Raw genomic sequence first — 27,835 nt, forward strand, 5'->3', positions numbered from 1 at the left:
CTGCCCGTCAGGATAGTGGAGCCAGCAGACTGGTGGTGGATGCAACACTGTTCAACTAGGAGGAGCTTGCCAGAGCTCCCCTGATGCCCACCAAGTTAGCTGATGCCCCACTCCCCCCTTAAAGTTCCCAGGAATGCCTGTAAGTCTAACTATAAATGGTACAGTAGTGAGGATTCCTGCAAGCATACAGAGGAAAGTCCCCGGAAAGGTCCTGCTGGGAAATTACCTCAGAGACGTAGGTCGTGTGGGGGAATACAGTAGAGAGATCCTGCATAAGGTCACAAACAAGAGCTGCCCTGGCCAAATCCAAGGCTGAGCTAAAGCCAAAAGGGGAAACCCACGGCAAAGGGAGTCAGAAAACCAAAAAGGAGGGAAAGAACATTCCCTCAAACTCACCTACCACTGAGGTCGAGGCAGTTAGCTGAACACCTGAACCGGACGAGGAAGAGGTGCTGCCTGAAATACTCAAACCACATGACCATCCTAAACGCCAAAGTTTATTGGTTGAAGGTGGTCCTAATGGGGAAGAGTTCAGTAAGGTCCAATGCGAGTGCAAATCCTTAGAAGGCCTAAGGAGACAGGCCTGCTCCCAGCTTGATGGTGAACCACCTGGGAAACATAGGATTTATTGGGATGGTGGGCTCTTGTACAGTGAGCCCACAGAGTCTACTGAAGGTAACCATAGGAGGTTGGTGGTCCCCCTTCAAGTCAGACCCTTTCTCCTACAATTGGCACATGAAGTCCCACTTGCTGGTCACTTTGGGATCCACAGAACCAAGCAAAGGTTATCCATGTATTTCTACCGGCCCAAGATGGGGGTACAGGGAGAAGGCCATTTGTTTCACTTGCCAGATCTCTGGTAAAAGTGGCTCAACAATTCAAACTCTATTGGTGCCACTCCCTGTTGTGGGAGTGCCCTGTGAGAGGGTAGGGACTGACATTGTTGGTACCCTTGATCCTCAGACATCCTCTGGCAATAGGTTTATCTCGGTGCTGGTCGACCATGTCACAAGATATCCTGAAGTCATCCCATTGAAGACGGTGACTGCCAAGTCAGTTGCTAAAGCTTTGCTTGGCATATTTACACTAGGGTTTGTTTCCCAGAATAAGTTGTCTGACAGAGGTAGCAACTTGATGTCTAAGTATATGCAAGCCACGTGGAAGGAGTGTGGGGTCACTTATAAGTTTCCATCCGTTTATCATCCACAAACAAATGACTTAGTTGAGAGGTTTAATGGAACTCTCAAGAGCATGATTGGGGCTCTAGAAGACCCCCAAATGTTACCATGCTTACTCTTTGCCTACAGAGGGGGTTGGCCTCAGCCCCTTTGAGCTTCTTTTTGGTCATCCTGTCAGGGGACCACTGGCCATAGTCAAGGAAGGGTGGGAGCTCCCCACTTCTCCTGCAACTACCAATGTAGTGGTCTATGTGCTGGGGGGCTAAGGAGGAGAATGGTCCGCCTGATAGCTCGGGCCAGTGACAAGTTGAAGGCTGGTCAAGCATTGGTCACACAAGGCTTCCCTTGTAGTGGAGCAACTGGGTACGGTCACCTATTTTGTGGACATCGGAAGGCCCGGACAGGCCCCAAAGTGTTTCACATAAATAGGCTGAAGGCATTCATCCCTAGGGTTGAAAAAGCTGCACTGCTACTGGTATCAGATATGGAAGAGGGGGAATCAGAACCTCTCCCTGACTTATTACAGAATGGTCCTTCAGATAGCTCCTTTGAGGGTTTCAAAGTAACCCCTCACCTGACTTCTGACTAACAAGAGGAAGTAAGAACTTTGCTGAGGCAGTTCTCCTCCTTGTTCTCACTAACTCTAGGTTTGACACCTTGGTGCAAACAAGATATAGACACTAGGGGTAGTGTACCTACCAACAGTAGGGGCTACAGCTTGTCGGATAAGATGAGATCCTACATAGAGGTCAACAAGATGTTGGATCTTGGGGTGATGGAGTCTTCCAGTAGTCCATGGTCCAGTCCTGTAGTTCTAGTGCCTAAAGCTGGCACTTCTGAACTTGGTTATGTGTGGATTATAGGGATATAAATGCTGTCACCAAGACAGATGCTCACCCCCTACCTAGAATTGATGAGCAAGTGGATACCAAGGGTGCCTCCAAGTACCTCAGCACATTTGACCTCACTGCAGGGTATTGGCAAATAGCCCTAGCAGAGCATGCCAAGGAGAATACAGCATTTTCAACTCCAGAAGGTCTTTACCAGTTCAGGGTAATACCCTTTGGGTTGAAAAATGCACCTGCCACTTTTCAGAGGCTTGTTAACCATGTTCTAAACTGGATGGACAAATTTTGCTTAGCATATCTGGATGGTGTAGCAGTCTTCAGTTCATTCCTGGGAGGAATGTGTGGAGCACCTTAGAATTGTGTTACAGGCTCACTTAACCATAAAGGCCAGCAAGTGCCAGATTGGTCAAGGATCTGTGGTCTACTTTGGGCATAAAGTAGGTGGGAGGATTCAGCCTCTACCCAGTAAAGTACACGTAGTACAAGACTGGCCTACCCCCCACTACCCAAACTCAGATGAGAGCCTCTTAGGTCTCACTGGGTACTACCAAACCTATGGTAGACTATGGCACCATAGCTGCCCCTCGGACTGCTCAATTCCAAAGAAGCCTAAGAAGGTGTCTTGGTCTGAGGCCTGTGAGAAGGCCATAAATGGCTTAAAGGACTCCCTGTGCCAGGCCCCTGTCCTCAGGGCTCTGGGCTACAAACATTTTATTGTGCAGAGAGATGCCCCTGACACTGGTATAGGTGTTGTACTATCACAGATAGATGAGAAAGGCAAGGAACACCCGATTGGATTAATCAGTCGCCAGTTTAAGGACAGAGAGCTCAGGTGGTCCACTGTGGAGAAAGAAAGTTGCTCTGTCGTGTGGGCCCCAAGAAAGCTGAGGCCCTACATCTATGGGACCCACTTCTCTGTGCAAACTGACCATAAGGTGTTTGACTTCACCATTGAACACAAGCCAGGTGTCCAACATAGCGATGCTGATGGGTCGTCCAGAATGTTTAACCGACCTGCACATGAGGCCCATGCAGAGGTGGCTTAGTTCCCCCCTCTCCTTTGTCTGGGAGGGGCAAGTGTTAGGAAACAATTCATCAATGTAATTTTCCGTCCATTTGTGGACCCCCCCTTTTGTTTGGGTATCCTAACCTGACGTTTGCCAGTGGAACACAGCCTTGAGCTGCGCTACCCTGGGCTTTTGCTCACTTGTAATGGGGAAACTGACACACACTTCAGACTGTCAGTACAGGGAAACTAAGTTTCCCTTAGTCTTCGACCATGTTGCCATTTCTTGGTAACTTTTTAACAGGGCACAATGTACCTTCCAACACCTTGGCTGGGGTCCTTTTTGTTTATGGCCCTAGACACCCTCGAAGGATTTTTTGGTGATTGTGCGAGTGTGCCTGGGACGAACTGGAGGCAGCAGTGTTTTACTTGTTTTTACAGTTTCGCATCACATTTACCACGTTTGGTTCAAGACTGTGGCTAAGCCCAAAAATGGCCGAGCCATAAAGTATTTTGTTCTGTCCCATGGCCATTTTGTCCCTTGCCTTCCCCCAGGTTGGGCGACCCAGGTTTTCCTTATTTGGGCATGCAGCCTCCCGCGAAAACCAATCTCTTTCGCAAACTTCTGTATGTCATGTGTGTGTACCCAGGAAGCGGGTTGGGACGGTCTGGTCCCAATCCACACTACTGGTGCCAGGATGTCTGGAGTGCCTAAATGACTGGGACCACTGTGGGCCGCGATTGGTCCACGACTGGGATGCCTACATGAGAGCAGATCTTCGATTGGAAGTCTCGATTTGGGAACAAAGCTTATCTTGGGTAAGATGTGGCTCTCCGTCCATTCCAGGTCGAACATCGAGTTCTCCCCAACTACAGAAGGAGCCAAGTATCCTGCAATGAAGAAACAGACTTGTGAAAAACACCGTAGATGCTTTAGAAGGTTTGCCACCCATCGCCCTCTGCTGTCCTGTCAGACTCCGGTTTTCTTCATCGAGCAAGAAGGCCTGCAAGGGTGCTTGGCCCCTCTGGAGTAGTGGGAACAACTACTCTCAGCGCCCCCTGCCTAGCCACCGAACTAGCCCCTTCGAAGTGTACCTGGGCCATCCAGTGAACTGTCCAGCTCTACCTCAGGGTATCCTGTAGAATCACTGTTGTCTCTAGTTGAAACCCGCGACTTGGGACATCGCTTGCTTGTGGTCCCGTTCCCTCTCCAGACAAATTTCATAGGCCTAGCTCCTCTGGGTCCCGAATTAGGAGAGTGCGTAATGCTGCACACATCTGCGATTCCCGTGTCACTACCTGTTGGTGACTGTCGCTGTAGGTGTCTTGCTGACCTGCGCTCATGTGCCCTGAAGCCTGCTGCACCAGAATTTTCTCTTCATCACCTTTGGAAGCTAAGAAAAGCAACTGCCCCGTCACAGACAATCGTTCTATCCCGCAGCCGCTGAGAGCCAAAGCACTGCAAAACTGCAGGACTATAACCTACTAGCGACCAAGACTATACTAGCAAAGTTTTGTCCGGACTGTGCCGAGGGTCAGTGAGTACTTGCATCACTTAACGGTGGCCCAATGGCACACCCGATCACTTTTATGCACAAATATCCCTAAAAAGGTATTCGCTTTTAGCTGGGTTAGCCTGCGCTCCCTAGCTATTCTCACCTTTTGAAAACTGCTCTGCCGCCAAGGGCAGACTCTACTGGAATAGTGGGAATTAATTCCTCATCGCCTCAAGCCCCTTCCGGACTTGCTCTCCCAAGAAGACCCGCTTTTTGTTCTGCCCGAGTCAATTTTCTGGTGGGTCACAACTACATTTCCCCACAGACTTCCATTTGGGTGCCTGCTGTGCTGCATGTTCTAGGGCTGCTAGTTCTCAAATCTGCCTGTAGGGTATTCTGCCCACAGAGCTGCACCTGGGGGTGGGGTGTGTTTTGAAGGAGGGTTGGGGGTGGGGGAGGGTTAAACTGAGAGCTACCTTTCTTTACACACACAGATTGGCCTAGTGAGGGTCTCGTTGACTTCTATGGGGAACATTTTACTCCCCTGAATCCAGTTTGTGTCCAATGTGTTTTAGGCCAAAGACTAGAATTTTAGCTTGCACCTGTGATTTTATATGCATTTTTAAAGTCTTGTTTCCCATTTCAGTCAATGTGAATGCAGATTTCAATGCAACTATTACTAGTAACACTACATTTACTTTAGTGTAATGATCTGGTGCAGTCTTTTGTTAGCCTCTATATGTAGTGATCTGGAATGCAATTTTCTGTGTACAACTTGTGCCTTTTCTTACCATACAGTTCCAGCTCTCACTCCATTTGCAATATAGTTGGCTTTATCAAGGTCTTTCGTGAAGACAGCAGCCGCCAGGCCATATATGCTGTTGTTTGCCCTTTTGATAACTTCCTCAATGGATTTAAACTTCAAGATTGACATCACAGGTCCAAATATCTATTGGATAATAAAATGTACATGTAAAGGTTTGATTCTATAAATGACATTGGTGCTTTCACAATTATCGTTTTGTACTAGTTTTATTAGGCATTTAAACATTTTATTGGCATCAGATCACATCTCTATGAACAATATGGGGGTCACAAATACAAGTTTCAAGCTACTTAGCCAGCCATAAAAAGTCACTCGCAACCCCAATGCAATACATACATCCAGCACACCATTTCATACTCACCAAGAGTCAATTATCACTATCCGATGGCTAGTAGCAAGTGCACATTTTACACCCTGAACAATGAATACACTTTTCTATATGATAAAAATGCAGTAGCTTTACCAGAAACAGATTAACAAACCAATTCTCAAAAACAAAAAATGTTTAGCTGCATGAAAGAAAGTAGTTAACACAATGGGAATGTTGAAAAGATAAAAACATCAGTAGCAAAACCATCTTTAGTAATGCCACCCTTGCCATGACTGAAATCGGGAGCTTCACCTAGCATGCGACTCTTGCACATCTGTAGAAGTAAAGAGGCATGGTAATGTTGGAAAAGCTCAGTGGACTGGAGTTCTCTGCTTATTCCCAGCTACCCGACTACAGTTTGATACCATCGGAATTCCAGAGCATTGCCCGCATCTCTCGACAGCAGTCGATGGGAAGAGCTCACACTTCGACCAGTTTATCTTTAGGCCTGATCTTGGTCCAAAAACTATTTACCTGCTCAACTATCAGACCCAAATTAGTTCTGGGTCTTTCACATAAAGCAGTTTAAGGACGAGAGGAACGTTTGTGAATATAGCGTAAAGCCCCGGTTCAATGTTTTCTCAAAAGGAGCATGCCAAGGGTTCCATTAGGAGTGTAAAAGGATGGATGGGGCACAGAGGGCACCCCTGCCTTGTATATCAGGCAAGAGGGAATTGGCTTGTCAGCATTAAGTTGGTAAACAATGTTGCCTTGGACTCCTGGTATAGCATCATTATCCAGGACAAATAGGATCTCAAAATCCCATCCTTTTGAGGACTTGATGCATATAGGGCCTCTTGATTGATTTGAATGCCTTCTCTGCATATAGGAGAATCGCTGTCTCTTGGACTACTGGATGTAAAAGCTCCATAAGTTTAAATAAGGGGTGGATATTAAGTTGCGTAGGTTTTCCAAGGATGCATCCAAACTGGTCTGGTGTCAGTACTCACCAAGGATTAAGGTGATGTAACTACCATTCTATTCAGTACTCATGCGCACACCCAAGCCTAAAAGGCAGGGTCTCCTCAATGAGGGTGACCTTCCTTTTGATACACCTCTCTGTTAATTCAAATACACACAAACAAAGGTGTTGTTCAAATGAAAGGGCAAAAGATGCCACCAGGTATCCGCCAGGCTACAGAAATGAGGATAGGTCTTAATACTGACACGCTGCTGTACATCTGAAAAGCAAGGAATAAGGTCAGCACTAACCTGGTGAAGCTTGGGGTTCAGCCGGTTATTCAAGGGGTCATCTGGTGTCAAAAAGACTTGGTTCTCTTTCTAGATAGAAAGAGCACAGATGCATGAACTAACTGCACTGATTTACGAAGGTTGAGTATAGTTCCTAAGGAGTGTATGCCTTACATAGGTAAAGTGTGAAGTCCTGTAACTGTTTAGTGACCAGAGTAGCAGTCCCAGGGCAATCCCTAGGAAAGACTAGCACAGAGAAGAGGGAAGAAGGGAAATTAGTAGGGACGTACCCCTGGGCGGCACAAGGACGTACCAACAACGGGATGGTGCACAGAATTAGTCAAAACAGAAGAGCGTCCTTAGTCCAGTGCACAACACAGCCCTCCAGGGTTCAGCAATCAACTATTGTCCACAATACCACAGACTCAAAGAGCAAGAAACCACAGTAAACATGGAACAATCTAGAGAGCATTCCAATAAACATCAACCATGTGTTACTAGGTAATCAGCAAAAACAGAAGGACCAAATCGGAATCCAAAGCAGTTGGTATTGCATAAACAGGGTCAAAGGAAGTTCAAGACAAGAGGCACAAACCACGATGCATGGGTACTACTTCAATCAGAAGCACTAGCGTCATTGTGAGGCTGTTCTTTATGGTCCTGGGGAAGAGGATGCAGCGTGCTGACGTTGCGCCTTGTGTCGGGTAACCATGGTGATACTATTACCCCTGACGCGAGAGCGCGGCAGCAGCGATACAGCACCTACGTGCATGGTGTCTGCTTAAGCGCCTTGGTAACTGCCAAAGCCATAGGAAAGGAGATACGCTGTTTGCATATTGGACGCATGTTATGGCGCAGGTTCATGACAGTTTCCTCCACCAAACAAGACAACCCTCAGGAAGCATGGAACCAAGCCAACAACAACAGGGCATGAACATTTACAGGCGGCTCCCATGTTTCATCATCAGGGACATAACCTTTCCAGTCTATAAAGTAATAACGAATACAGTCACATACTTTCAGGTCTAATATAGCATTGACTTCATATTCCTCGTTCCTTTGCACCTTAACAGGAGATGGAAGAGGCTGCAACCGGGTAGTAGGGCAGCAAGATTTGAGAAAGGGGAGACATGATAAACAGATTTATACGCCAACTTGAGGGGAGTTCCAGGCGTACTGTGATCGGATTCATGACACGAGTTATAATATAGCGAGGCAGGAGCTTCCTTTTGCCAGCTATCTTAAGGTTTTTGGTTGATAATCATGCTTTCATTCCCGCGAGCAGGGGTATGATGGGAATTCGACAAACTTTTTGTCCGACTCTGTGCTTGATCGAGATGGTCTGACTTTATTGTGCAACAAAGTTAGATCGCACACCCAAGTATGAGCTGCCAGATTTTCAGCTGGCAGAGATGGATCCAAGGGGATGGATCTAGGATGTTGGCCATAGAAAGCATAAAAAGGAGAAGAACTGGTAGAAGAGTGTAATTAATTTTTATAGGCAAATTTGGTGGTAAACAGGTCTGACAACCAGTTGTCCTGGTGTTGTAGACAAAGGCAGCAAAGATACTGCTCCAGACTGGCATTCAATCTCTCACTCGGCCTGTCGGTTTGGAGATGGTAGGCACTAGAATACCGGTCTTCAATATTGAAAGACAAAGCCTTCAAGAAATGAGACGTAAACCGAGTACTTCTATTGGAAACAATAATTGAAGGCAGTCCAAAGAAACGAAAATGGCTAGAAAGAGATCAGCCCAAACAGGCAGAAGGAACACCGTGACGGGACGAAGAGGGCCATTATGATGAAGTAATCATTGACTACCCATATGGTGTCAAGGTTCTGTATCGGCGGTAGCTCTACCATGAAGTGCATGTATAACATGTGCCAAGGCTTATGAGGGACTGGAAGAGGATGTAACAAACCCACGTGTTTACAATTGCTAGTTTTACACTGTGCACAGATAGCGCATGCAGCACTATACTCCACCACATCACCTGACAGAGGGCCAGCCGCACCATCTACGTAAGAGTTCCATAGTTATCCTTCTCCCAGGATGGGTGGCAATGAGGGAGTCATGACACCATTGTAAGGCACTCGGACGTGTTTCTTCCGTGGGTATGTAGATCTTCTCCTTAATGTAGGGTAAGCCATTAATCAAGTCAGTGTTCAAGTCCAAGTCCAATAACTCAGCAGGATTCTGAGAAACCCATCCTTGTATTGACTCTCCAAGAGTTGCTTGTGCGATACAACCACAGGCTACTTGATGGGGTAGTAGAAGTGGTTGCTCCTCCTTCCCAAAAGGCGAAGGCTCGCCCAATCGAGAAAGCATCCGCCTTGAAATGCAGCAGAGCGGGTCGGTAAGTGATGGCAAAGTCCAACAAAGAAAAGAAGAATGCCAACGTGCTTGTCGGGCCGTCACGCATTTGACAGCCAAAAGATTGCGATGGTCAGTGTATCCAGTGATTGAATGATGGACACTCAACAGGGGATTCCTCCATTCAGTGAATGCATCCTTAATGGCCAAGAGTTTACATTTTGTGATTGTTTAATTCCTCTCGGAGGGAGTGAGTTTGATGGCATAGAATGCAACAGGAGTTTTGCCAGTACCGGGGGAACCTTTGCCACAAGATTGCCCCAACTGCCACACCTCTACTATAAACAGCCGTTGAGGGTCTGGGTGTTGCAGTACTGGTGCAGATGTAAAAGCGAGTTTAAGTGTTTTGAATGCCTTCTGTGTGGCAGCATTCCACTTAAACAGCAGTTTGGTACTGGCGAGTTCCGTCAAAGGCGGGGCGATAGAAGAGAACGAATGCACAAATCTTTTATAGAAATTGGTGAAACCAAGGAATGACTGCAAAGATTTTACTGAATTTGGAACAGGCCAGTTCAATACAGCCTTTATCTTCGACAGATTCATTTTGACTCCTTTGTCAGTTAGGTCATATCCCAAAAACTCTACCTCAGTCGTGTTGAAAACACATTTCTTGGCTTTCGCGAAAAAGGTGCTGTTCTCTCAGTCTCTGTAAAACAGAGCGGACATGTACCAAATGCTGGTCATAGGAAGGCGAGTAAATCTAAATAGACAGCGACATACTGGTCCAACATGTCCTGGAAGACATCATTCATAAAATACTGAAATGTTGATGTGGCGTTACACAGTCCAAAAGGCATTACAAGATACTCCAACAGCCCGCAACGGGTTTTAAATGCGGTTTTCACTCATCTCAGTCTCAAACAGGCTGTACGCCCCCATAGATCCAGCTTTGTGAATATCACAGAAGAACCTAACTGGTCTAACAGGACGGAGATGAGCGACAACGGGTACCGGTTACTGATGGTAATGGCGTTGAGCCCTGTAATCTATACATGCTCTCAAGTCGCCTGTGATTACGAAGGACTTATGAATCAGGTTACTTAGGCCTTCTCTAAATATTCCTTTAATACCTAGTCGTCCTTGATGGTCAGTAAATATATTCGAACACTGGGGATCTTAGACCCAGGAATTATTAGGGCAGATAGGGAGGTGGTAGTTCCGCCTTCCCTTCAACAAAAACAACTGCGTATGATTGATAAACATACACCAACATCTGGTTTTGAGATAACGCCCCCAATAAAAGGCGCAGTCTCAAGAATGGCTTTACAAGGGGTGGGTCTCATTTCAGTATCAGGATCCATGCAATGTACATCGCAGTACTCGGACGGAAAAGATACCTCATGTTTTCCCAATCTATCTGTGGGTTGTGTGTCTGTAACCAAGGTAAACCAAGAATTACTTGGTATTGTGGTGATGAAATCTAATCAAAAGAGATGGGTTCATGATGTCCCGTATCAGTGGGTATTCGTATATAGTTGTCCGTTACCCGTCCTGAAACGTGAGCCGTTCCGTCTACCGCGTTTACAACTTCAGGTTGTTTTTTGAAACGTCTTGCTTGTCTGGCATACTGGATATCCACGCAATTTCCTGTAGCACCCAAGTCTATCACGGCATGGGCTTGTAAGGATACTTCATTAGGCAAAAAGAACAAAACGGACAGATATTCCGGAGAGACGTGGGTACGGTTTGGAAGTCCAAGGGGCCACCACTCGGCTGAGGGACTCCTCCTTTTAAGTTTCCTTGTTTTTGGATGGGCCTTTTTGGGCAATTGTTCCAAAAATATCTACGGAACCACAATACATGCAGATGATAGAGGGCTATGGACAGCCCCTATTTGCATAGGGTTGGTGTCTGTGGTGTTCACTAGAACTTAATCAGACTTTGTGCTTGAGGGAGTTAGTGGCCTCCTTTCACCCTTTCTCTGCCTTTCAAGCATCAGTCTGCAGAACCAGGTCCAAGAGTTCAGGAAAAACCCACAGTTAATAACTTGCAAGAATATCTTACATATCTGACATGCCCTTACAGAAGACAGCTGTTTTTTTTTGTCCTCTGGCCGACTGGTTTCAGCTGCTAACTGATTAAATCTGGCAGGATATGAAAGCAATCGTGTATCACCTTGCTTAGGTTAAAACATTCGAAATCTATAGCTTGTGTCTTATAACAAGTATCAAAAGACAGGATTCATTGCTGTGATTAAGGCGTCACAATCAGAGTACATAACTGTTAGTTTCTAGTAGTGGATTAGCTCAGGCGGCAGCAGCATCTCCAAGGTATGAAAGCACAAAAGCCGCCTTTGTGGTGGAGTCAGGAAATGATGCAGGACAACACAGAAAATGCAATTTGCATTGGTTTATATAAGTTTCATATGCCTTTGGGTCACCATTGAATCTCTCTGGTGGTGCTAACGGAAACAGAGTAGACATCAATACCGGTACTGGATTTTGTCTGGGCATGGGAAATGCTGGGCCTGCTGTGGTGGCTCCAGCCTGTCCATCTACCTGTGGCTGAGGTTGCGCTAAATACAGTAAAGACTCCATCCAGAGATGTATTGCTTCATGAGCGGCAGTCATGTTGTTACGCAGGACGGATGCTAGCTGCATAAGGGCGGCAAGTGTATCAGCCGCATCCATCTTTGGCTTCAGATTCTGTCAGTACTCACCAAGGATGAAGGTGATGGAACTACCGTTCATTTCGGTACTCTTGCAAACCCAAGCCTAAAAGGCATGGTCTCGTCAATGAGGGCGACCTTCCTTTTGATACACTCCTCTATGCATTCAAATGAACACAAACAAAGGTGTAGTTCAAGTGAAAGAGCAACAAATACCACCAGTTATGCGCCAGGCTGTGGAAATAAGGATAGGTTCTAATACCGACACTTTATATGTGAAATGCAAGGAATAAGGTCAGCACTAACATGGTGAATGAAGTTTGGGGCTCAGCCGGTTATTCAAGGAGCCATCTGGTGGCAAAAAGGCTCTGTTCTCTCTAGACAGAAAGAGCGCAGAATCTAACTAACTGGACTGACTCACGAAGGTTGAGTATAGTTCCTAAAGAGTGTATGCCTTACCTAGATAAGACAGAGTGAAGTCCTATGACTGAGTGACCAGAGTAGCAGTTACAGGGCAACCCACAGAAAAGATGAGCACTGAAAACAGGGGAGGATAATTAGTAGGAACCTACCCCCTTAACCACCGTGAGAGCACGGCAGCTGCAATATGACGCCTACGTGCATGGCGTCGGCTTAAGTGCTATGGCAACCGCCAAACCATAGGAAAGGAGATGCCGAGATATGTGGTTTGCGTATATGGGACTTATGTTATGGTTGAAATTGATGACATCTGGCAGAAGGAGGATGTTTACCAACACTTTGGCTAGGATTTTATTGTCGAGATTAACCAACGATACGGGATGGTAGGTCTAGCACCTAGTCGCCTCACTACCAGGTTTTAGGAAGACAGTTATAGGAGTCTTGTGTCGTGGGTGGGAGCTATCTCCTCCAAAAGGGAAGTGTTGTAAAGTGATTTGTAGGCATGGGGCGAGAGCATCTGTGAAATCCTTCTAAAATGTGTCCAAAAAGCCACCTGGGTTCTTACTAGATACCAGTTCTGGATTTCTGCAAGTTCTACAGGAGAACCCACCGGGTCACGATGCACTGGCTTCTAGCCAGCCCATGGCGGCATGCTCAAAATATCCATCTATCTCTTAGTCGGTGGCTCTAAGTTGGGAAATGTACAGAGTTGAGTAGCCTGTGTGACCTCCCTATAACCTCAAGCTAGATCGCCATTGCCCATATCAATTTCCCACACTACCTGTTAGTTTCCTGACGAATCTCCCACATGACCAGCTTCTCCGGTTTGACAATTTCCCCATACCGTCTGGCCATCTCCCGAGGGGTGAGATTTTACCTCATGCCAAAACTGCTCATACTTCTTGTGGATGAGAGACATGGTGGCACTGTCTTGTGTGATTGCATTCCAGGACCCAGTTCCCTTTCCAGCCGTTGAAAAGTGGCCCCTATTGCTTTTAGCACTCCAGCCTCTTTGCCAATACATAGTCACTGCATATAGACCTTGAAGGACACCCATGACATTCAAAGGTCCTCCATCGAATCAACATTGGTGTCGAAGAAGAATTTGATCTCCTTCGATAGGTTTTCCCTGAATACCATATCTGTCTGTGCATGTGCTTTGATTTTCCAGGGCTGTGTAAGTGGGGTGTGTTATGGAAAGTCTAAAAGGACAGTTGTACCGGGGAGTGTTCAGGGTAGAATCTGTCACCCAGCGGTCGCCCCAAACAGTGTCCACGAAAAGTATGCATAGGAGATGTGGAAGCAGGAGTAGAAGGTGTACGCATTGGTTTTGGGGAAGAGTACACAACAGACGTTTACCAGAGAAAGTGGCTAATCCCTCCCCCAGGGCTCCAGTCCGGCTTGACTGTGAATTAAGCAATGTGTCCATGAGAAATGACGCCCCCACAAATTCTAGCTATTTGGAGAATATCTGTTTGAAGAATTTGCGATTGTCGCAGTTAGGGCTTATATTTTGAGCATTGTTATACGTAGACCTTTCATGGTGCCGCTGACTATCACCCAGCACCCATCGCATCAGTGATTGATTTTTGGTGGCAGAACCCCAAATCTCTATGCATTAGCATTAGAACACCCCAGGAGTGGGCTGTGAAACTGGAGTACCATTTATTGTTTCCCCACTTCCTAGCAAAATGTTGATGGCCTGTGCCTGATCTATGGGTCTCTTGCAACAGTTCACTTTTAGCCAGTGTTGTGAAGATACTCTAGGACCCTTCAGCCTTTGACATCGTTATTAAGTCCCCAGACATTCAAATAACCACCTCAACTATCTGCTGACTCCGTTACCTGTGTCCGAGGGTGGGTCATGGACTTTCCACCACTTCAGGATTGGGCGTCCCCTTAGAGTCCATATGTTAAACCCTTATTTGTGCATTTTACATGACTTGTCATCCCACTTCTGGTGGTGTTAACCTCCGCTGTCCCCTTCCGCACTGGCATTGCCTCAACTTCCAGTAAAAATTCCTGCCAACGCCCCCAAGCAACTAAACAACCAAAAAAAAAAAAAAAAGGTTTGTTAGCACGCATGAGGGCAGCTTACATGTGTACATCCACCACAAGACAGAGGATCTAGGCGAGATTTCCACTCCTGTATCAGTTTGGGTTTCTCTATTCTTGATGTTACCATTCATTTGAAGGGCGTTCCCTGTGACCCCAAAGCGCTCTTGGGTAGCGTTGTTCTGATGAAGTCATCTGCATCAGCTGGGGATAAAGACATGGGATCTTCCTCTGTAGATTATCTTAAATTTCACTGGGAACACCATAGTGTAGCGGATTCCCCGGTCACGAAGAGTTTGGTGCACTTGGTCAAATGTGCGTCTAGTTGCCTGTACTTATGGGGTATAGTCTGAGAAGTTCATTATCTTGGCCCGATACTGGAGCGCCCTTTTTGCCTGCATCACCTTTAGAATAAGATCTTGGTCATGATAGTGGAATAGACAAGCAATAATCATTTGCAGCAGTAGACCTGGAGCCGGCCGCAAACCCAGAGATCGGTCTGCCCGTTTGATGTGGAAATGCTGTTACAGGACCAGGTTGCCCACCAAGTTGGGCAGCATTTCCACTAACAAAGTCTTAAGCAGTAGTCTCAGAGATCCCAGAATTCGGATATTATTGCGGCGTGGGCGATTTTCCATATCCTCCTGTTTAAGCTTGACCTGATGTAGCTTGTCGATCATCAACAGGACAGCATGTTGTGCCGAATGTAGACCATCCTCCACTGTGCAGATGCTTTGCTGATTGCAAAGTTGACCCAGTTTAGGGTGTGAGGCTTCTGCCTTGGTGTCTAGCGCATTCCAGTTTTTGGTCCATGGTTGACAGCGCAGCCTGAAGTTGTTGCAGGATCTGCATAATTTGATTGTCAGACTTGGCACTCCCATTCAAGTCCACAGCCTTGTCCGGCGCAGAGGCAGATTGAGCTGGGGGCGGCACATTGTGCTTCCTGGTGAACCCTTCAAGTTTGGACAATATCTTGCTCCCACCGGTCAGGTTCTAAACGGAGCTGCAGGCCCTGTCTCCACAGCAACCCACATGGAGTGCCTGCCCCAGGCTGGTTTCCAGCTGCACAACTGCTCTCCTGTGCTCACGTCCCCCATCTGGCACCAAGCTGCACTCCTCTGATGTGTGCAATGCCCCTCCTGCTGTGTTGGCCGGGCTCCAATCCCCAGCGTTGCATCAGGGGAACTGGGCAGCCAGACCCCATCTGAGTCGACCATGCCAGGCCTGCTCTTCCCCCACACCCACACCTGGTACTTTCACCTATGCTATGTGGTCTGTGAGGGGTCAGAAATGTGAGGCGGATAACTTGGTGAAGGTTTTGCAAAAGGTTGGATAAACGCCTCACTATCCCTACAGTGAAGAGGATTTTCTTGTCTAAAATAAACTAAAGGACACACCAACAACAAGTTTGGCCCTCAAACTTATGTACACAAAGCAAGAAGGAAATATATGGCAGTTCAACAACAACAAATATAACAAAATAATTTACAACATCATAGCTGCTTCTTCCAATAGAATAACTCCTTTTCCCCAGATTCAAGCAGGCTTTTCTTTAAATGCTCACAAAGAATAAAGACATTCTGTATTATAACAAAATGGTCCACTTCAGTTCTTAGGCAACACAAAGCTCCAATTTGGATTCCAAAGGTAATTCACAATTATTAACAAAGTTGTTCTCCTTCCGCTTGCATTCCATGCCATGAGACAGCTTCTTGTCATTAACAATGGATACTTCAAAGATCTTGAAACAGTTTGTCATCAACAAAGAATATTTCAGAACTTCATTAGTTTCAAAACAAATGACTGTCAGTATACTTTGGCACCACTTCAGCTTCAGTACTACTTCACCAAAACACTTTAGTGATTCTCCAATCGTTTACCCCAACACAGTCCTTCATGAGTTGTCACCTGGTTTACTCCCATGCCAGGTTTACTACTACTACAACAACACTCACGAGCCAAGACAAACGTCTGCAGTTCTGTGTTCGGGTATACTCCCCTGCCCGACAGAACCAATTGGTACAACATTCCATGACCTAGTGCACTCCCTTGCCAGGCCAAGCCATCAACTCTTAATACTTCTGTGGTATGGTCAACCCCAAAGTTTTTTAACAAGGTCTTCTGCTTCATTCGGTTTGAGTAAGTCTTCAAGGCAAACGAGAATTACACTGGTGCTATTTACTACACCCAGGTTTTTGCCACATGCAAGATAGGCAATGCTTCCTTCCTACTCAACCTCTTATCAGAAGGGCAGCCCTCATGCCAATCTTGTTCCACCTTTACATTGCTAGCCAAATGCTGAAAATAGCTCCCTTCACACCTCTTTGGCTTTGGTATTTGTGATGCTGAAAATGCATTGGAGGGACGTGGCCTCCTTGTCCTGTACTCCTTTTTTATTGGTTGTTCTACGTTTTCCGCACAGGAGTCCATGTGGGACTCCTGGCAGTGCATCTCTTCCTCATTTTGGTCGTGGTGAACAGACCCTTGGGATACCCTTATGGCACCCATGAGTGGGGGTAAAACCCTGTACCCCTAGTGTATGTTTTTGGGAACCTGTCTGGCCAACAGAGCAGGGTATGGGCTGGTGGCAGCTCATTGCTGAATTCGACAGGTGCTCTGAGTATCCTTAACTTTGGGATACACAGGCCCTGCCATTGGAATCAGTTGATTCCCGATAGGAGACAAGATGAACCCTGTGGCTTCTTGCTTTCTATCATCCGTTACATTGTTTTCCCAAAGTCCTGGGAAGCCCTGCCTCTGTCCCTTCATCTGACTGGCTGTTGGGTGGAAATTCCATATATGGTATTGTGGGGAAGTTCAGGCCAGACAGGCTGGAGCCTTCCCAATGAGTATGTTGTGGGTACACCCTTGGGGTGGGACCTGGGTGAATGGAGTGTGTGACCAATATACATTTCCTGTTATGGGTGTCTGGTGTGCAACACAATGAATGAGACAGCCCTGCCCGAAACTGGTATGAATGCAGTGTGGTGTGCTGAAAGGCTGGGCGCTTGCACCAATCCACATTCCTTGTTAATTGTCTGGATGGAGAATGGCCTGAATGCACTGTGAGCCTGATTGGCTGCCTGCCTGCCGAATGCCCTTCTGAATGATTGGCTGCCTGAGACGGTCTCAGCAGTGTGACTGAGAGACAGACGAGTGTATGTGGGGTCCTCTCACTTACTAGAATTGTTCAGAAGCTGAACTCGAAACTTGATGCTTACCTGGAAGGCCAGCTAGAAGAAGGGTTTGCTGCTGCTTTCCTTCGACGCAATCTGAAAGCGGTCGTGTCACCAAGAACTGATCCAAGAGAGGACCTGGCTAGGAGACCTCTTCCCGAGCTACGAGGGACCATCGTGCACCAGATTATCTTCACCAGGGCTCCCTGGAAGTCAGTCCTCGAAAGGCTGCTGACCGGAGACTGGGACTGCCGAGGAATCCTGAAGTAAAGGGCCAGGACATCAAGGCCATTGACGACCATCACCATTGACTGAGGTTCGGGGGACAGCTGTAACCTCGTTGACCAGAGCCACAACGCTCCATTGCCTAAGACACCTTGAAATCAAGGACTTCCTTGCTCATCACCGCCAACCACTTTGTCCCGCCGGAGAAAGTCAAGGTCGCTGTCGAACAGTGGTATCCACCAGTGGGTTTTTCCCGCCACTCTAAGTCCACAAAGTCGCTGACGAAGATCCGAAAGCCAGCTGTGGACGAGTCCCGATCGTCAACGTCAACGCAGACAACCAGACGCCCTTGCCAGGCCTACGGTCTACACTGACTCAGCTTTGCGGAAGCGTACTCTTGCCATCGAGGAGCACCGCACGCCTCTTCTTCGAAGGATGTCCACGACTGATCGTCGACGAGCACCGCAAACGCCAAAGCTGCTGCCTCAACGACATTGCTCACCTTTTCGTCGAGGAATCGCGACGATAGCCGTGGCTCCTGCCTTAAAGGGAATTCACTCAAGAGCGATCCATCGACGACCCATTGAAGACCTCTGCTAAACCAGGTACTTTGGGGGAATAGAACCTTTTTAGAAGGAACCGATACTATCTTTTTTTTTAACCAACTTTATTTTCATTTTTAACTTAAGACAATGGTTGGGATTTTGTCACAACATGTGTTAAGAACATTGTTATCAACATGAACCTTTTATTCAACACCCTTGAACTTTCTTGTAGAGTCTAGTATTGTCTTCATACTTTTCCCCACCCCTACCCCCCTCTTACCCCCACCCGCCCCCCCTTCTTTTTATTAATTGAACCAATCAAAACCATGGTTGTAACCAGAACAATTCCAAGAGGCAACCCCTCGCCATATCTTCTGCTGCCTTTATCTGATATGGATGTTTCTAAGAGCCTGGGGTTTAAAATATTGATTCTCCCGCTCCCCCACATAGTCCTGAAGTGGGCCCCATATGGCCAAGAATTTCAGATATGACCCTGATTTTGTGGCGCAGATGTTTTCCATTGCCATAACTCCCCACACTTTCACCCACCACCATGGAGTTGTAGGGCCCTCCACTGTCTTCCATCGTTGGGCCACTGTCATCCTTGCTGCAGTCAGAAGGTGGGTTATGAGGGCCGCTCTGTTTCCTGAGGCTGCATAGTTCCCTTCTGCCACTGCCCCCAGCAGAATGACTTTCGGGGACCATGGTAGGTCTGCGCCAGTTATGTCCCTGATCAGGCTCAGTATTTCTTTCCAGAATATTTTTATCCTTGGGCATGACCACCACATATGGAACATGTCTCCTATCTCCACACTGACGCCAGCATTTTGGGTGGTACATGGGGATCATTCTGTGTATTCTACTCGGGGGTAAATTCCAGCGGTAACAGTTTGTATGCCGATTCTTTAATTGCTGTGGATTTGGATAATTTGTGCGCCCTCCTCCAGATTTGACGCCATTCTTCCTGCGTAATCTCCTCTCCTATGTCCCGCTCCCAATCTTTCATGTACTGGAGGGAGTCGTCTGTTTGCGCCTTATCCAGTAGCTTGTATAGTCTAGTGATCCCTTTTTCATGTGTCCCCTCCTGTATTGTTAGTTCTAGGCCTACCGGGGGTCGCAACCCTGCTCTTTTAACCTCTGGGTGTGAGATCCAGTGACGCAATTGAATATATTTGAATCTGCGGTTTTCGACAAGGCCGAATCTATGTTTACATCCTTCGAAGGTGAGTGGGGCGTCGTCCTGATACATATCTTGTAGGGACAATGTGTCTGCTTCGTTCCAGCCTTCCCAGAATCTTTTGTGAAGGCCAGGTGAGAAATCTGGATTATGCGCGATAGGGGATAGTGGGCCCAGACCTAGTTTAACCGCCCCCCTGTAGGGTCGTTTTAGTGGCTGCTAATAGGATACCTCCTGTATCTCTTGCTTTTGTTTTTAGGAATGGTAGCTTACTCAAAGGGATATCTGTCGCAGTCTGTTCTATTTTCCCCCCAACCTGGAAGAGGGTCTTTACCCGCCCATTTCAATGCTGGTGCTAATTGAGCTGCGAACACGTATCTCCCCATATCCGGGACTCTCAGCCGGCCGCCCCGGCCCCCCCCCCCCCAATTGTGTCTGGAATTATTTTGTAAAACCCATTCCCTAGTCCGTCGGGGCCTCATGCCTTTCCCCTGGGTAGTGCTGCTATCGCATCACACACTTCCTGTATTGTGATAGGGTCCCCCAATTTTTCTTTTTGTTGTTCCGATGTGTGGCAATTTTACGGCTGACAAATATGATTCTTGTTCTGCTGCATTCAGGTTCTCGCTTATCAGCAGTTTATGAAAGTGGACCATCGTTTCTAGTTTATTCTCTTCTCCCGTCTGCAGTTCCCCTCTACTATTTCTTAGCCGGGTGATATAATTACGCGCCTTCTGTTTGCGTAGTTTGGCTGCCAAGAATTTGCTTCCTCCCCCCCCCCCGTGTATGTAATATGATTGTTTCGTGTTTAGCAGTATCTGCGCTGTTCTATCTGCGATATGGTTTTCTAGTTTGGCTCTGGCCTTTTTAAGGTCTCGCCAGGCTCTGGGCGTCTGACGGGTCTTATGGAGCTTTTCACCATTTCTAACCTCTTCTTCCAATTTGCGCGTTATAAGGGCTCACTCCCTATAGTATTGTGTTGCTTGTGCTATGAATTCACCCCTAATTACTGCTTTCCCCGCATCCCACACCACCCTCCAGTCCACCTCTCCATTGTCATTTTCAAGGAAATAGTTCCCTATGGCTTCTTCCATATGTGCCCCAAGTACAATATCTCTCAGGATTGTTTCATTTAGTCTCCATTGTGGTCGGGGTCTATGTATTGTCCCTTGCAGTTCTATGCAGGTCACGACTGGGGCGTGGTCGGAGAGGTATTGGACTCCGATTTCTATTTTTTTTGACATAGGGGATCAATGTAGAGGACACCAGAATCAGGTCTATTCTAGAGTAACCCCTGTGCACTGCTGAGTAGTGTGTGTATTCTCGGGTGTCCGGGTGGAAAAATCGCCACGTTTCTATCACATCCAAATCTCTGAAAAGCTTTCCAAGGGCCGGTCTCTTTCGCTGATCTGCTGCGGTTGGGGGGGGGGGGGGGGGGAGTGTTTTATCGAATTGCGGGTCCATTACACAATTAAAATCCCCTCCTATTATCACTCGGCCTTCGCACCATCCTCCCACCTTCTGGAGTAATTTAGGGATGTACTGGTCCTGTTTTTCATTGGGGCGTAGAGTGCTAGTATTGTATACAATGTACCATTAACAGTACCCTTTACCCCCAGGTTTCTGCCTTCCTGATCCTTCAGTGTTTGTTGTTTGCGAAAGTCTAAGTCTCTGCTACATAGGATTGCCACCCCCTTTTGTTTTTTTTTTTGTTTGGCTTGAGGCGAAAAACTGAAGAGGGTATGTTCTGCTCCGCATCCTTTTTTCATCTTTCTGGAGGAGATGGGTCTCCTGTAGGATCGCTATCTTTGATTGCATGGCTTCCAATCTACCTAAAATCGAACGCCTTAGCGGGGGAGTTTAAACCCTGGACATTAATTGAGACAATGTTCACTTCTTCCATTACTCCCTAGGTGGAGATTGTCTGCCTGTGGGTCCCTATGTTCTCGTTCGCTATAGCTTATTCTGCCTGTTCTTGCTTCCGTTTCATGCAATCGTGGAGCTGGCTCCTTTTTCTTCCCGGACTTTTGGTTCCCTGCTTTCCTGTCCTTCGTGCCAGTTCCATCCCTTACCCACCTCCCTCCCCCTTCCCAATCCTGGGGATGCATGAGGCCTGGGCTCCAAAGGGCCCCCCCCGCTGGTCGCCACGGGCTTAGGGCCTCCGACCCTTCCCCAGTTCACAATAGTCAGGAATTGTATTACCTAACCCTGCTTCCAAGAGTTATGACCTCTTACCTTCATGCGGGCGGTTCCATTCAGCTGTGCTGTTTTCTCATATTTGATTAGCACTTTACTCGTTATCCGTGTAATGGGCCGAGTCTGGATCTGTTGGGTCTCTCCGTTCCCGGTAATGAGCCGGCTGTGAGCTTCCCGGTCTTCCTCTCCTCCCTCGTCTTTGCTTTCACTCCGATGACCATTCCCATGGTTTGCTAGACGGCCCGTTCATGTTTGGGTGTGGGCGCACAGGCGCCTCTGGTTGCTCATCCTCCAGGTGCAGCAATGCCAGGCCCTCTGCGCAATTCCCGATTCTCCTTTGTTTTCCTTCCCATGTAAACGACAGGCCAAACGGGTACGTCCATCTAGATCGGATTTTATGTGTTTGAAGGGCCTTTGTAACCGTTTGCATGAACCTTCTTTTGTGGAGAGTAATCAGGGCCAGGTCCTGGTACAACTGTATACGGGACCCATTAATTGTAAGGTCTCCGTTTGTTCTTGCCGCGCGTAGCACCTCCTCTTTCAGAGCATACGATGTCATTGCTATCAGGACATCTCTGGGTCTCGAACCCGGTTCGTTGCGTATTGGGGCCCACGCGGTGTATCCTGTCGAAGCCGATCGTCTCCGGTTGGACATCTGCTAGCAGGCTGCTGAAGCAGAGTTGCATGGTATCGTTTAGATCCTTGTCCTGCACCGATTCCGCCAGGCCCTTTACCCTAATATTGGATCTCCTTGAGTGATTTTCCAGATCCTCCGCCTGGAGTTCTAAGTTGTTTGTTGCGGTCGCCAACTGGTCCAGTAGCAGGCTATTTTGGTTTGTTTCTTCCGTGACATTCGAGAGGCCCCTTTCGACTATGTCCACTCTTTCATCCATCTCCGCCATTTCTTTATTGACCTCCTGGAGGGATGATTTCAGGTCTTCCCTTAATTGTTCCATTTGACTCTAGAAAGCTTTGGTCATTCTGGCCTCCATGCCTTTCAAGCAGTTTAAGAGTTCGTCCTTGTCTGTTGCCATTATGCTAGTTGGGAGGTCCTTTACTGCAGGGGTCGGCCCCAGAGGAGGGGATGGTGATTCTGCATGTGTTTGTCACCTCTGCCGCCAGCACTTCTCAATTTGCCCTTCCTGGGGTCTCACTGGGGTTTTTGCTCTGGATGTGCCCGTTTTGGATCCGACGCCCGGCATCTGAGTTGCTCTGCATGGATGTTGCTCCTGCGTTGCCGGGTGCCCAGTACCTCGCTCCTATAACTGTATATTGCTGGAATGTGCTGTGTCTTCCCACGTATCTAGAACACGGGGCTTGCCCTCCGCCTTTGTGTACCTTGCCTCGGCGAGTTTTATTTCTTGTGTTGCCCTTGCCGTGTCGTTGCAATAGGGGGTTAACCAGGCCCATTATCGTGGATGATCCCACTATCACAAGTCCATCTGCATTTGTTGTTGCCTTGTGCCAAGCCGTTTTCGGGGATCGTGCGGCAGACACCTCAGGCAATATCCTGTGGTGTACGTTGTTAGTTGTACTGCTCCGTTATGCCAATGGGGACGGGTGGTTCGGGATAGCAATAATATCGTCGTTTCATGCGAGTCCCCACCTGCCGCTCACTCCTGGTTGTTTTTAGGCGGGCACACGCCCTGGGAGTGAACCCAGGGGCCACCACCTACTTTTTGGGGTAATATGCCACTGCCCCTCTGTCTGTCCGTACTGTTTATGCAGGCCCTGTGTAGTAGTAGTTCTCTTCTGGGTGCTTATTGCTAGGCGGAATCCTGATGGCACACACTGTTGGCAGACAGGCTAGTAGAGATGGGGCAGATTATCGCAGGTGCAAGGTGTGCAGTGCTAAGTTTCTTTTGCCTGCCGTGACTCTGGCCTTCCTCCTAGACCCCCAACGGCTTGGGAGTACTCAGGGGAGCGTGGTATGGGCGTAGTATATCCGCTGAGCAAAACGCGTCGCCTGATGGGCTGATTAGCTTCTTAACCCCCACCAATTGAGCATTAACAGTTCCTCCTCCCCCCTGGGGAGTGTCTAATCCTGCCGTACTTCCAACTAACCAGCCCAGCTGGTAGAGGCCCCCGTAGGAGTGGGTAAGAAAGAGGGCGGGTGAGCACCTCTCACCTTGTGAGATAGGCTGGTTGCGGTGAGTGGATCTCCAGCATGCGATCAACTGCTCCTCAGCAGCGTTGCTCCATTGCCCTCCACGAGGGCTAGCGTGGAGGGGCGTGCGGGTTCCATCTCTGAATATCCTGGCTTACACTGATATCTCGCAAGAGACTCCCTCCAACTCGTAGGGTTCCACGCTCCCCAGATCGCTACGACTTCTCCGTGTGCCCTATGATGACCTCTTGGTGTCAAGCTTTGTTAGCCTGCCACTTCGTAGTCCGGCTATACAGATCTGTGAGGGACGGGTCTGTGGGGTATTGCGGGCACGTTCTGGGGGAGCAACAGTCCCTGGTCCCAATCTAACAGGGTGCTTCTTTAGTCTCCCCCCCCCCAAGTTGAGTGCCAGTGGTGTAGTACTCGTGGGTCAGTACCCTGGGGGCAAGCAAGTAACCTCCTTGACAGTCCACACAGGAGCCCAGGTGGTCTGTTTGTTGGTGCCACAGAAACTGGAGTCAAGGTTCTCTGCCTTGGTCTAGACCACTCTGCACGTCCTCCCTGTGCCTCCCCAATGTGGTAAGGGAGGAGATTATATCAAGGGGGCCGTGTGTAACACCCCCCCCAGGCACTAGGCACCACTTCCAGTAAAGTTCCAGTGAGTATAGAGGTTAGGGTGGAGGGGGCTGCTGAGCTGGGGGCACGCCGCATGCTCACCTGGATTCAGTTGTGCAGGAGGGCTGCCCAGGCAGCCCCCCCGGCGATGTGGCAGGGAGGTGCAGTCCGGGCTACTTGCTTTTTTTTTTGGGGGGATCCTGTTGCGAGCCTGTGGTGCAGGGTTGGGGGCCTGTGGTCGCTTCCTCTGTGGAGCGGGTTGTTTGGCTGCTCAACACTTGGTAGTGAAGGGGAGAGCCCGGGCGCGCTCCAGCGTCGGCCCAAGCCTGCTGTAGGGACCATTGGGGGGGAGAGCGGTCACCCTGAGGGCTCTGATGCCACCTCCGCCTCACCGCCGCCACCCCTCACCAGATCTTCCAGGGTGGGCCCCACCGCCGCCGTGTATGCCGGACAGAGGGGAAAAAACGAGGGGCCCGGGCGCGCTCCAGCGTCGGCACGGGCTGGCAGGTAGGACCTCGGGTGAAGGCGGGGGAGCGAGGGAAGCCCCTCCGGCGGCTACAACTCCGAACAGGTTCCTGGACCGGCGGCGGGCTGCACCGCATCCCCGCCAAAGTCAGCACCGCCTCACAGTACTTTTCACCCCCTGCAGAGAAGGGCCCTGACCGCAGGGCCTTCTGGGATCGGAGGCCCACGGCGAGAAGGGGCTCCAATCCACTGCAGGGCGCCGGGGGTCTTCTCCAGTGGCCAAGGAGGCAGCGTAGAAGCGCCGGCCTCCTCCCCCAGTGGGGCAGCTGGCTGCGCCGCGGTCCTCAGGCTGCAAGCGTTTCAGGGCCGTTTGGGGGAGGGGAAGCTCTGTGGTCCACGCGCTGGTATCTTCCCGTTGGGGACACCCCCGGGGGTCGCTCGAAAGCCTGTAGGCACCCCAGCAGGTCCCCCCACCAAGTATTGTGGGCTGGGGCGGGTCCCGTTCCTTTAGGTGGGTATACGATGATTTCCCGGGCCTCTGAGGAGCATATAAATCAGGCTGCCATCTTGCCTGCGCCCCCTCAGAACCAATACTATCTTAAACAATATATGGACTGAACTGGGCTTGTTGATGCACTTTATTTACAGGTTGCCCAGGTGGGTATTGGGTCCTCACACAACTCTCTAGTGGTAGGGACCCAGTATTCTGCCATTTGTTTAACCCAACTTGTCTTCCTTCCTAGGTCTACTGTGGATTCACTTTACTATTTCATTTGTATGCCATTGAGACTGTCAGCAGTTGGTGCATTTTAAAGGAGTCAAGATTTACCTGTGGTACCACAGACACTGTACATATTTATCATGTTAATATTGCCAAAGCACAAAGTGTGTTATTGATTGTGTATAAATGCTGTACCTTATTTATATAAGGAACACGTTACTTACCTGTAACTGTTCTCCAGCATGGGTCTGGCATGGATTCACATGCTCATGAATATTCTGTCAGGCTGGGAATCCTCGGTAAAGAAAAAAATCAGTTTCAGTTTTGTTTCTCAACTGTCTTTCTCCTAACAACCAATCACTGGATGCTGGGTCATACTGCCCCCAGCCCATGACTGCCCTCTACCTAAACCCCTCCACTGGCAGCCATCTTCAGATTTGGTAGCACGTAAAGTGGCAGGAGGACCAAGAGGAGATCCGCAGAGGGGTAGGCGGGAGGGTTTGCATGTGAATCCATGCCAGACCCATGCTGGAGAACAACAGTTACTGGTATGCAACTTGTTCCTTCTCCAGCATGGGGTCTGGCATGGATTCACATGCTCATGAATAAAGAATACATAGCAGTACATACATATGCACAACCATGGGAGGTGGCAAAGCTCAACATTAAGCATCTCTTAACTCCTCACCAGGCTCACCTTCAAGCGAACAGGTTGCGGAGCACTGCTTGGCTGACTCCAGACTCCTCCCTGGAATCCCGGTCGAAGCAGTAGAATTTCATGAAGGTGTGTGTCGACCTCCATGTAGCAGCCCTGCAGATGTCCAGCAGGGGAACACCAGACAGGAACGACATAGTTGCAGTGATTGCTTTGGTCGAATGGGCTCTCTGACAGCCAGGCAACGGTCGGTTTGCCAACCGGTGACAATGGGTGATACAGCCGGAGAGCCACCTGGAAATGGAAGCCTTGGTGAGGGCATTCTCTTGGTTCACAGGGCCAAAGTTAACAAACAGCTGTGATGTCTTCCGAAAACTCTTCGTGCAGTCCACGTAGAACTTCAGTGATCTAGCCACATCCAGCGAGTGCAAAGTCCTCTCAACCGGCAGCTAAGCCGATGGGAAGAAAACAGGGTACGTTGAGATGGAAGACCGACGGCATCTTGGGCATGAAGGAGGGGTGTGTCCATAGCAAGTCATAGTGTCATTAAGGTGGTTTACAAGAGAGGGCCTGGATCTCTCCCACTCGTCGTGCGGAGGTAATGGCCACCAGAAACACTGTCTTCCACGATAAAAACCTCAGCGGTGCTGAATGCATAGGCTTGAATGGGGGGCCCCATGAGCCTAGTGAGCACCACATTGAGCTCCCACGCCAGGGCCGGAGCATTCACCGGTGGGAACAAACGGAAGAGTCGTTTAATAAATTCCTTGACCAGGCGTGTGACCACAACGACAACCTCCCCGTAGTTCTGGTGTAGCGCGAGATCGCCGCCAGATGAACCTTGATGGAAGCATTGGACAACCCTGTAAAAAAAAAAAATAAACCCTGCCTTGGGCAGCGACCGCAAATACGACAGCACCTGCGGGGCTGTAATCCGTAGAAGGTCAAGTTGCTGTGCACAGCACCAGACGGCGAACCGCTTCCACTTATGGCTGTAGCATTTCAGTGTAGACGAAGCCCTGGCCTTGGCAAGCACCTCCTTGCAGTCCACCGGGAGATCGTATCCACCAAACTCTAGTGCTGCAGGAGCCAAGCCTGCAAGTTCAGCGACCCTAGGTCGTGGTGCAGAATCGCACCTCCTTCCCTGGCGAGAAGATCTGCGTCTGCCGGAAGCTTGATTGGAGGGGACGCCAACATGTCCAAAAGGTCTGGGTACCATATCTGCCGTGGCCACGCCGGTGCAATGAGGATCATCCTGCACCGGGACCGTCTGAGTTGATTGATGTCATAAAAGCCACGGCAACGGGGGAAACACATAGAGGAACAGGCCGTCCCAGGGGAAGGAGAATGCATCCCCCATGCTCCTCGGCTGGGGAAACCTGCTGGCGAACCTCCGGCACTTGGCGTTCGTCGCAAACAGATCGATCTGGGGATTGCCCCATTGTCGAAACAGTAGGTCCACCTGATCCTGCCGAACTCCCACTCATGGCAAGAGCGCAGCTCCCTGCTGAGTGAGTCGGCGACAGTGTTCTTCACTCTTGCCAGATGAAAGGGTACCAGGAACATCCTCTGGGCGATGG

General features: G+C 48.8%; 1 protein-coding gene across 1 annotated transcript in view; it reads right to left on the reverse strand.

The window, feature by feature from the left end:
- ALDH2 (aldehyde dehydrogenase 2 family member) overlaps positions 1–27,835 on the reverse strand; it is a 742,177-nt gene that overhangs the window by 62,777 nt on the left and 651,565 nt on the right. Inside the window, exon 11 of the mRNA XM_069619512.1 lies at positions 5,320–5,477. Coding sequence (XP_069475613.1) covers positions 5,320–5,477 — 158 coding nt within the window. The remainder of the gene's footprint in view (positions 1–5,319; positions 5,478–27,835) is intronic.

The sequence above is a fragment of the Ambystoma mexicanum genome, chromosome 10 (assembly GCF_040938575.1).
Source record: "Ambystoma mexicanum isolate Mex_15411 chromosome 10, UKY_AmexF1_1, whole genome shotgun sequence".
NCBI classification, from domain to species: Eukaryota; Metazoa; Chordata; class Amphibia; order Caudata; family Ambystomatidae; genus Ambystoma; species Ambystoma mexicanum.